General features: G+C 43.6%; 1 protein-coding gene across 2 annotated transcripts in view; it reads right to left on the minus strand.

The window, feature by feature from the left end:
• Nucleotides 1-4,501: 4,501 nt before the first annotated feature.
• The window catches only part of LOC311244056 (muscleblind-like protein 1), a 13,295-nt gene continuing 6,527 nt past the window's right edge, over nucleotides 4,502-11,269 (minus strand). Inside the window, exons 3-6 of one of the 2 annotated variants that reach the window (XM_084333466.1) lie at nucleotides 8,711-8,740; nucleotides 5,948-6,036; nucleotides 5,509-5,584; nucleotides 4,502-4,939 (exon numbers count right to left, since the gene is read on the minus strand). In XM_084333466.1, the coding sequence (XP_084189592.1) occupies nucleotides 5,528-5,584; nucleotides 5,948-6,036; nucleotides 8,711-8,740 (176 nt within the window). In that variant the 3' untranslated portion in view covers nucleotides 4,502-4,939; nucleotides 5,509-5,527. Of the gene's footprint in view, nucleotides 4,940-5,508; nucleotides 5,585-5,947; nucleotides 6,037-8,706; nucleotides 8,741-11,269 lie in introns of both variants that reach the window. The other variant, XM_084333465.1, reaches the window with a different exon arrangement.

Below are 11,269 nucleotides of genomic sequence, written 5' to 3' on the forward strand. Positions count from 1 at the left end.
ATCAAAACATACTTTCTCATCAAGACGTACTTCCCTCCTCGTTATCACTGCTGTTTAATCCACATATTTAATTCTGGCAAGAGTATATTTTTTATGGCTTTTAAGAGACTGTGGCAATCCAAGTGGTTTCCATCGCAAGAGCTTTCGCAAGGAGGAGGAGGCGCTCAGGCGAACACGACGCGTCCTTTCAAGGGGCCTGCGACGGTCAAAACAAGCAGAAAGAAACTGCGGCGGCAGAACACAGAATACATCATTTTCAGCACTACAAGCAGAGAAAACCAAAAAGATCAGTTTACATCATAATCATGTAAACTTAAGCATGCGTGCTTGTAGGAGATGAAAAGTGACCCGATGATCGGGACAAAAAGTTTCAAAAGTTGCCAAGTTACACGTCAAACCGTTAATAATAATAATAATAATATACCTCAATCCAAAATTACGCCCCCGACGATGAACTACATTCATGTTTTTTAGTCGATTTCATCCCGCTAGAAGCACGCCTTGCCAACATAAAGAAGATACTTATATAGCTATGGTGTTTGTGTTGTATGGGTTTTAACTCTCCAAGTAAGTGGTGATACCTCAGTGAATATATTCTTAGGAATATATATATATTTTTTTATGTTTTTTTTTATTTATTTTTAAATAAACCGCTATTCTATTTTTGTATCTTTTTATCCTTTTTTTTCATTTTAGTCCATTACATTGATAGAATATTGTATACTGTAAATACATCTCGTTGGTGTAACATGTTTTCTTATTCATTATTACCGTGTTGTGATTTCTTCTTTTTTTCTTTTCTTTTTTTTATAGGTATATGTTAACTGTAATTCCCTTTTTAACATGCATTCCTCTCCGACTAAGGTAAAGAAACAGGACTTGTGTTGTGATTGGTTGGGCCTGGGAGGGCGTGGCCATGACACACACACCTGTCGCTAGGCAGGTTTGGGGACCAGACGAACCCTGTCAGGCCCTTACAGTGGAGGGCGACGCCTCCTCCGGAAAGGTTACCTGGCAAACTACAAGCTGCTGACGATAAAAGAAGTGCAACACTTTTGCCTTTTCTGAAAGGGGTCAGAGGTCGAGAACCCGGCGCCCTTTTTACAATGCAAGCAATTTTGTTCAGCCTTTCGTAAGCTTTTTTTTTTCTCCTCCGTTATCCTAGCAAAATTCCTTGTAGTTATAGACATTTTGTTTTTTTATTCAAAATAAGATCTCAATATACATGATTCTCTCTTTTTTGACTATGTACAGAAGTGCAAAAAAGTCAACCTTCGCTACCTCTCGGTTTTCCCCCGCTCGTTTTTGTTTTTTGCGGTCGGCTTCAGTAGGAGATCAGTGTGCTTCTCTACCCCTCCCCCGTTCACCTGACCTTCACCAGCGACGCCCCCTTAAAAGTGATCAAATATGCAGCTTGTTTTTCCAACATGGCCCAATTTCCAGGGAGAGTAGAAATATTCAAACGATAACTACTATTTGAAATGGATACAGTAGAAAATAACGTCTTTACTCTATACGTCTAAGATTTTTTTTTCTCCTTCATAATAGTCTTTTTTCTTTTTCTTTTTTTCTTATTTTGACTAGTTACAAACCATACAATCATTAAAATATTTCCCGGTTATTTGGCGATCGTTGCCACGGCGACGACTTAGCCTCTCTCCTCCGACATCTCCTCAAAGGTCACCCATATAAAACATAATTTGTTCAAAGAACTCAAACAAACCGGAGAAATGAACAATATGCATACAGCTTCATATGACATAGAAAATATCGAGTTTACAATCATAATCATACTAAAATCAACATTACATGGAATTTCAGAAAAAGTATGGGTAAAACACACAAAAACGCACACTTCACCTTATATTTCGTTTATCAACAAAGATCGATCTAATAAGACAGAAAATTACAAACTAAATATCAAAATATCATCCAAACTATTATTTTCGAAGTAAAACTCTCCTCCAAAGGAAACCACAACAGAAGTGAAAGGATGAAGATAATAGTGACAGTTACATTATCGTTCTGTGTGTGTGTGTGTGTGTGTGTGTGTGTGTGTGTGTGTGTGTGTGTGTGTGTGTGTGTGTGTGTGTGTGTGTGTGTGTGTGTGTGTGTGTGTGTGTGTGTGTGTGTGTGTGTGTGTGTGTGTGTGTGTGTGTGTGTGTGTGTGTGTGTGTGTGTGTGTGTGTGTGTGTGTGTGTGTGTGTGTGTGTGTGTCGGTCTATGTGTTGTGGATTAGGCAACTGGATGGTTTTTTAAATGGCATGTTGCATTGTGCTGACCCAATGTAGTAATCTAAGGCTTTGGATGAGTAATACAATCGTTTTATAAATCTGCCACTTTCCCCCTCCAAAACTATTCCCCCGATTCGGATAGCCGTGCCTGAAATTCACCCACAGAAACAAAGACTTCTTAGAGATCCACTCTAAACACCCAGGCTTCTGTTGACCCCTCTTACACGCCAACATTTTGGGAAATTAGCTTACCGTCTTCTCCAGAGAGAGACAAGAAGATAGATACCAGTTTTCTCTCTGTGCGTTCATTAGAAAGCTATCTGGCGGCACGTTAGCCTAGCTTAGCACAATGAATGGAAGCGGACATGGCCGGTTAGCCTGTTATTTTTCTACAACGGAGTTCGGCGATTTGCGAATCTGATTGGCCAGTGTCATTTCTGGTCATGTGACATGTACGCCCAATCGTGGGACCGCAAGATTCTACACTGGTTAGGCTTAGGCGCTCGTTCGAAGTCGGTTAAGGTTAGAGTTTGTCTTAGAGCATGGCGATAGAACGCCTGCCCTGATTCCGACGGTTAAGCTTAGGCACTCTTTCGAAGTTGGTTAAGGTTAGGGTTAGGGTTAGGGTTAGGCGATAGAACGCCAGGTGCTTTGCAGGCTGTTCGACGCGGAAATGGGCAAAGACACAGCTCGTCACGCTATTGGGCGCACATGTCACATGACCAGAAATGTCAGTGGCCAATCAGATTTGCAAATCGAAAAATAGGACGCGGCCGGTTAGCCTAGGAGGGTAACCTCTCCCGAAGGCTTACCGGCCATGTCCACTTCCATTCATTGTGCTAAGCTAGCTCTCTGGAGAAGACGGTAAGCTAATTTCCCAAAATGTTGCCCTGTTCTTTTAAGAGGCCCACACATTATTATTCTTTTTTAAACATAGCTCCACTAAGTCCACTCACAATATCTAAAAACAATGACACAGAAAAAAAAATACTTTGGCTGACTATCAGGAAACAATTCTCAAGTAGACATATTCAATATTCACGTTCTCTTAAATATATGTCAGAATATATACACTGCACTGAATCTACTTGAAAAAAAAACAACCCTTAAAGTATGAATAGCTTCGACGTGAAAACAAACGAAAAGAAACAATCAATTCATTAAAAAAAAAACATAAATCCATTGTAAGTTGCCCCGTTGCTCGCACGTTCCTATCCTGTGTCTCAGCAGTTTCGGTGACAGTGAGTCCCTCTCTCGCTCTCTCTCTCTCTCTCTCTCTCTCTCTCTCTCTCTCTCTCTCTCTCTCTCTCTCTCTCTCTCTCTCTCTCTCTCTCTCTCTCTCTCTCTCTCTCTCTCTTTCTCTCTCTTTCTATCAAAGCTATTTTAGAGTCCTAAGAGAGAGAGACTTTGGTCTTTCAAGCAGGCTGAAAGCACACGTCTGGCCGTGGCGAGCGTTTAGAGTCCAAAGACTTTTAGCCGGAAAAAGATCTGTGGAGCCTATGGGTCACCGTCTTCATCAAAATGGCATCAGCTATATCAAGTTGCTGGTAGACGACCGCTGAAAGTATTCAACCGATGGAACACAGTGATACAGTAAAGCCAACAAACTGGGGCAGGTAACTTAATCTGCATCGTGTTGTTGTGTTTTTCCCCCCCCAAGTCACGGGTAATGGCAAAAGCAATGGACGCCACGGGCTGTCCAAAAGAAAAAAAGGAAAAAAAAACAAAGATTATCAAGAAAAAAATCTAGAATCGTTAAAGGGAACTGTTGATTTTAACACTGTGTAACACTGTGCTAAAATACCACTTTCTTTTCCTCTTTTTTTGGGACGTATGGCACTACACGTGGAGTTTGCGAGAGTAAAAGATTGCATGTGCTTCAAAGATTAGGCTAAAAGAGTTGTGAACGACACCTCGCCGACATTCGGCCGCCGCCATCTCGTCTCACTCCCCCCCCCCCCCCCCCCCGAGCCCAAAAAAAACGCTTGTCATCCGGCTTTCCTTACCGCGTCGTGTCTGATGGAGGAGAAGAGGAGGATCTACGAGCAAACAGAAGCGTCCGTGCATGCATAATCCATTCGCTCCAATTATCTCCCCCCTCCTCGCTTTCTGTTTTAATCTTGATCTAAATACGAGGTGCACCTTGGTGTAAACAAATGAGACGAATAGATTTAAACAACAACAACAACCCCCCCCCCCCCCACACCCAAAAAAAGAAGAACAAATAAAATAAATAAAAAACAAAAACAAACTAACAAATTCTTGGTCTACAGACGTACCAGAGTCGTCGTCGTCACGACTACTATTCCCAACACGTCCTCCTCTTAGTTGACATTCAAAGTGTGTCCGGTGAAAAAAGGTAAGTTTCCTCCACAGCATGAAAGGCAGACGGTTCTGTTCAGTGACGTTCTGTTCAGTTGTTGTTGTTGTGGTTGTTGTTGTTGTTGTTGTTGTTGTTGTTGTTGTTGTTGTTGTTGTTGTCATTGTCATTGGTGTTGTTGTCATTGGTGTTGTTGTCATTGTTGTGTGCATGAAATACACATGCAAAACAACCACTAAACAAAGTCAGGCGTCCTATGTTATTAACATGCAGGTTTGATACCGCTCCAGTTTTAAATCTCCTTTTTGTTTCGCTCTCTGTGACGTTACAGGCATGGGGAGGGATCGGTTATCTCGGTCCGAACACCAGCACACTCCAGTTTGATCTGAGAAACAACGTCGCACAACTTAGTACAGGGTTTCGGGTTGAAAAAGTGTTTATGTGTGTGACTGACTACCCCCCCCCCCCCTACAAATCAGACTGTGGTTGATATTGTGGATTTTCTGAGTGAAAACAAGGAGGATGTGAGACGTGAGAGAGAGCGTGAGAGAGAGAGAACGAGAGAGTGAGAGAGAAAGAGAGAGAGAGAGAGAGAAAGAGAGAGAGAGAGAGAGAGAGAGAGAATAGAATAGAATAAGAATAGATCTTTATTGTCATTGTTACAGTTGTTACAACGAAATTTTTAAATGCAACCCTAGGTGCTAGTAAAAATATAAAAACATTCCTAAACACAGTATTAAATATAAAAACAGGGGTGGGGCATAAATAACAGGGGGGTGTAAAAGATAATTGCACTACCCCTAATGTTGTGTGTGCGTGGGGGGGGGGGGGGGGGTGCAAGGGAGACTGTTGTTTTAAAATGTTGCTGAGTTTAGTGCACATATGGCCCTGGGATAAAAAGAGAGAGGGAGAGAGAGACAGAGAGACAGAGAGAGAGGGGGGAGCAGGACATACTGTTCTGATTGAGAGACTCCTACATCTGAGTCACATACTTGTGACTAGTCAGATGCTCTGCAGATATCATTGGAATCTAAGAGAGAGAGGGAGAGAGAGAGAGAGAGAGAGAGAGGGAGAGAGAGAGCGAGAGAGATTATCCAATAATCATACCAGTTGAAATAATTACCATTCATTAAGAAATTCATTCATTCATTAATGTATTAAGTTAACTCATTCATTCCAATATAAAACCATAATATAAAAACCAAAATGAACATCCATATATTTACTGTGTCAATCTCCAGGCGCCTCCAAACAAGTGTGCACTAGTGAGATGATGACCATCATGCAGACATGCAGCCTTTAATAATAGACATATGGAGCTCATTAGGTAAAACCTAACATGAAAACAAGACAGTTAACGGCTAATACAGGAAGTGAGGTCAGAGGAGCAAACCTGATTGGCTGTTGCGGTGGCGAAGGGACCACTCGTGGCAGGTGTATTGGCTGCAGACACAGCTGGAGAAGCGCCGTGCATCATGGGTACTTTAGGGAGGGAAAGATCACACATGGCAGTTGAACTGGAGCAGAGGGTCAAGAGTGGCTGTGTTGTTATTATAAAGCTTCCTGGGTAGCTCTTTATCTCTAGGTCTGTGTATAATCATGCTAATGAACACGAGGATATTTTCCGTTAACTCATTCAGCCCCACGGGTCGGGGGCGCCAGAGGGCGCTAGAGCGCCATCGCTTTAATCAAGGGGGGGACTGCGACATTTGCGAGTGCTTAAAATATATCTTATATTATAGCTATGGGTCTAATACACCCGTCGATTGTCAGTGAGTTGCTTCCAGTCAACGTGCACAAAACAGATTGTTTTTTCAGACATACATTTCCATTTTATACCGCGGTGAATAAGAGTATATTTCCAGAGCATTCTGTATAATCTCAAGAAACTCGAGCAAACGGCGTTTCAATGTATTTCCTTAGAAATCGTGCCATTTGACGCTTGATTTATGAATCGTTCTGAAAAGAACGCTAGATTAATCGGTATTATATGTGTCATCGTGCGCGAACAGAAGCGGGGGCTGAACAATCGCTTCTCAGTGCTTCGCCTGCAGCCAACGTCAGAGAAACACACACACACACGCGCTCCGATGGTGGCGGAAGAAACATCGGATTAACCCAAGATTCGTAACATAGAGTCCTTACCTCACATCTGTGTCCTGCAAAAAAGATGAATCCAATTCCTGATCGCCATTCCAAATATTGATCGCGTTTATTGATCCAACGTTATATGTCCGAAAGGCATAATCCTCCCCAGTCCATGTGTTATAAACGTTACTCTTGCCCGAGAAGGAAAACCTGGACCGGACTTGTTAGATTAGTGTACAGCCCAAGGGGAGGGGATTTCAATGATGTGCAATACCGGCTGGAAGGCTTAGACGGCGGTATTAGCTCTTTTGCGAGCTCAGACCCATTCCCAATGATAACAGCAGGCTGGATGGATGAAAAATTAACGGATATAGCTAATAAAAGAAATAACGATTAAAACCCGACTTTACTCGTGATTGGCGCTGGACGGTTGGCGAGTTAACCCGACTTTACTCGTGACTGGCGCTGAATGAGTTAAAGGTAGAATCTGTAATGTTTTCAAACAGCGACCTCTAGGCTAAAAGATGACAACGTGGTACTGCACTTTGTTTACATTTAGTCTTTGTTTTTGTCTGATGTGTGGATTGGATTTCAGTGGGTATAACCATAGATATATATAGAACACTAGATAGCTTAAGGCGGAGTCACCAGCGTCACTGAACCGCCGCCATTTTGCCCAGGTCAGCCTTGAGTGAGAGTGAGTGAGCTGCACAGACAAAAATACTCATAACTCGCTGAAATATTGACGGATTTACAAACGGGTTGGTTTGCTATAAACATCATAGTTATGATACTGCATACTTATAAAAACATTCTTTTTAAAGATGTTTTTTTTTTACAAACCTTGAATCATAGCCACGTTAACAATAAACCAAACCGTTTGTAAATCCGTCAATATTTCAGCGAGTTATGAGCATTTTTGTCTGTGCAGCTCACTCACTCTCACTCAAGGCTGACCTGGGCAAGATGGCGGCGGCGGTTCAGTGACGTCGCTCTCCATTGGCCGGCAGCGCGGGTAAGCTATCTAGTGTTCTATATATATATCTATGGGTATAACGATCTAAGATTCAAGCCTCATGTTTACGTGGCATTCATAAGCAGACCCTGAGGTGGTGCAGAGTTCAGAGGCACGTGTGGGTTAGAGCAGCGAGGGGTCAGTGAGGTTAGAACAAGCATCGGGTGACAGACGGTCATATAGTACGGTGGACAGACAGACGGGGCTGCAGGCCGTGGTGCTGGTGATACACAGGGAGGGAGCGGAGGAGAGACAGGTGCTGCTGATATACAGGGAGCAGAGGAGAGACTACAGCGACTACCATGTAGAACAACAACAATGGTTTCTTCACAATGTACCTTTCAATTTTAAATGACACAATGAGAAAAATGTATAAGAACATAATATACTGTATGTGTGTGTGTGTGTGTGTGTGTGTGTGTGTGTGTGTGTGTGTGTGTGTGTGTGTGTGTGTGTGTGTGTGTGTGTGTGTGTGTGTGTGTGTGTGTGTGTGTGTGTGTGTGTGTGTGTGTGTGTGTGTGTGTGCGTGTGTGTGTGTGTGTGTGTGTGCGTGTGTGTGTGTGTGCGTGTGTGTGTGTGGTTGTGCATGTGTGTGTTTGTGTGTATGTTTTTGTGTGTGTGTGGTTGTGCATGTGTTTGTGTGTATGTTTTTGTGTGTGTATGTGTGAGTGTGTGTGTGTGTGTGTGTGTGGTTGTGCACGTGGTTGTGCATATGTGTGTGTGTGTGTGTGTGTGTGTGTGTGTGTGTGTGTGTGTACAGTATGTATGTGTGTGTGTGTGTGTGTGTGTGTGTGTGTGTGTGTGTTGCAATATAAAACCAACCTCATCTGCAATTCACAATCCACCCAAAGCCACACTTTCATAGTTTCATGGTACAAGGCCCATAAATGGCTTCTTTTTTCTTTTACATTATATTTTTCATTTATTTGTATCTTTTATTTGAAATGTTATATTCTGAGCGCATGGAGAACGGGCTCAGACTATGCGGTGGGTTGGGAGGAAGTGTGATTCAAACGGGTCCAGAGACACTCAGTGAGGAGGGCTGGTACCTACAAACACCTGGTGCCATGCACAATATCGAGCCTGCCCATCACGCATCGCCACAGGGAGTGGACCGGAGAGGGAGATGGGGGAGAAAAACACAAACCCATCACAAGTGTCATAAGGTCATAAGGTCAGACAATATGGGAGAGAGAGTTGTTATGGATACATTCATTACATCTGAAACACACGAAGGGCCCGATTCACACTTGAGATCAGCGCAGCGTTGAGTTTATATCAAAAAGGGCACTTTTTGACCTCATACCGAATGGGAGTGGATGTTAATTATTAAATAATTAGGTATTATATCCTTAAGATATTGCCTATTCGTCTCACCTGTACCTCAGCCCGCTTGAGTGTCAAATAGTGTTCCATGACAAACTGACCATAGTCCATTCATTATCAAATCTGTTGTTTTAACCCTTTCTCAGTTAACCGTCTGTAGTAGTGTAGTAGTGAAAGGGTTAACCCTTTGCCGTGTGGCAGTGAACGGGTTAACCTTCTGTGGTGTCACATTGAAAGGGTTAACCCGTTGGTGGTGTGGTAGTGACAGGGTTAAACATTTAAACATGAATGTGAACATCTGCTCCTCCTGCGCATCATACGTCTGAGGACGCTTCATAAGTCTGAGGACGTAAGCACTGTGCTTAAAGATTCAGTACAATGAAAGTCTGGCTCTTCAATCGCATTGCATAATTTTTTTTAGAACTGTTGTTGTTGTGAAAATGACAACTAAACCCCTTTGATCATCATCCCTCGGGATATCAATAGGATCAAACCATTTCAGATATCCAATCTGCTTTCTTGAAGAATTTGCATGATCTACTCAAGTTGCCATGATTGTGTCTCCATCAGTCAGTCTGCCAGTAAATTCTCGGACCGCAGGAAGACTAGTTTAAATTTTTTTTAATCCTCTTTTTCTCCGCCTGATTTTCTGTGCTTTTTCCTCCCATCACAATTTTGTCGTTATGCCAATTCCCCCCTCCCCCACCTGGTCATCGTGCGCATGTGCCCCCTACTGGTCGGTCTAGGGAGCCCTGAGGTCTACCACGTGCTTCCTCCGACACATGCAGAGACAGCCAGCGGCTCTCTTTTCACCTGACAGCGCGGACTCTCATTGGTGAAGTGTAACGCGTGGGAGGTCACGCTGCCTTCACCACTTCCTGTCTTTTGCTGTGCAGGCGCCCCCAGACCTGACCTGTAGGAGTCGCTGTCCACAACGCCAGATTACCACCCATCAACTTCCCTCCCGCTAACTCAGCCAAGCGAGTTAGTATGACGGCTGGCCCAAGCCGGAGGCAATGCTGACACCTGGATTAGAGACCGGAGTCTCTCGCATTGGTGACGAGCGCAATCTCCACTGCGCCACCCAGCCGCCCCTCCCAGGAAGACTAGTTGACGTCTTGGCGTCAGCTAATGGGGATCCTTTGCTAATAAACAATAAACAATAAACAATTATACAGGATATCAGCTAGCTAGCACACAAACAAGTAATGTCCAAGTAGTTTGCAACAATTTTGTTCATTTTAGTTGTTCAAAAACATCCATAGCAACAGTGGCAATGCATTATATCACCTCCTACAGGTTAGCCCATAATAATCTCCCATAGCAACAGACCACACTGGTCCCACTCCACACAGCTGTCTCTACGCCTGTACGTCACAGCCTGCTAAACAGCTCTTTCTCTTACGCCTGTACGTCACAGCCTGCTAAACAGCTCTGTCTCTATACGCCTGTACGTCACAGCCTGCTAAACAGCTCTTTCTCTTACACCTGTACGTCACAGCCTGCTAAACAGCTTTGTCTCTACACCTGTATGTCACAGCCTGCTAAACAGCTCTGTCTCTCTACACCTGTACGTCACAGCCTGCTAAACAGCTCTGTCTCTATACGCCTGTACGTCACAGCCTGCTAAACAGCTCTGTCTCTACACCTGTATGTCACAGCCTGCTAAACAGCTCTGTCTCTATACGCCTGTACGTCACAGCCTGCTAAACAGCTCTGTCTCTATACGCCTGTACGTCACAGCCTGCTAAACAGCTCTGTCTCTATACGCCTGTACGTCACAGCCTGCTAAACAGCTCTGTCTCTCTACGCCTGTACGTCACAGCCTGCTAAACAGCTCTGTCTCTTACACCTGTACGTCACAGCCTGCTAAACAGCTCTGTCTCTTACACCTGTACGTCACAGCCTGCTAAACAGCTCTGTCTCTACACCTGTACGTCACAGCCTGCTAAACAGCTCTGTCTCTACACCTGTACGTCACAGCCTGCTAAACAGCTCTGTCTCTATACTCCTGTACGTCACAGCCTGCTAAACAGCTCTGTCTCTATACTCCTGTACGTCACAGCCTGCTAAACAGCTCTACCCAAGAGAGACAAAATCTCTACCAAATCCGGACACCCGTGACTAAATCAGTTTGAAAGAAAATTACTTTTTTGAATCAGGTGTATACAGTGTATCACAAATCACCATAAAATATGTTTATCTGAACATACGTTATGCCGTGATGTAGTTATCAGAAATATAGTATCAGAGTATAGTTCTGTCTTTCATGCATAAGGAAACTAT

This window comes from Notolepis coatsorum (genome assembly GCF_963971535.1).
Source record: "Notolepis coatsorum genome assembly, chromosome: 1".
In the NCBI taxonomy this organism is placed as follows: Eukaryota; Metazoa; Chordata; class Actinopteri; order Aulopiformes; family Paralepididae; genus Notolepis; species Notolepis coatsorum.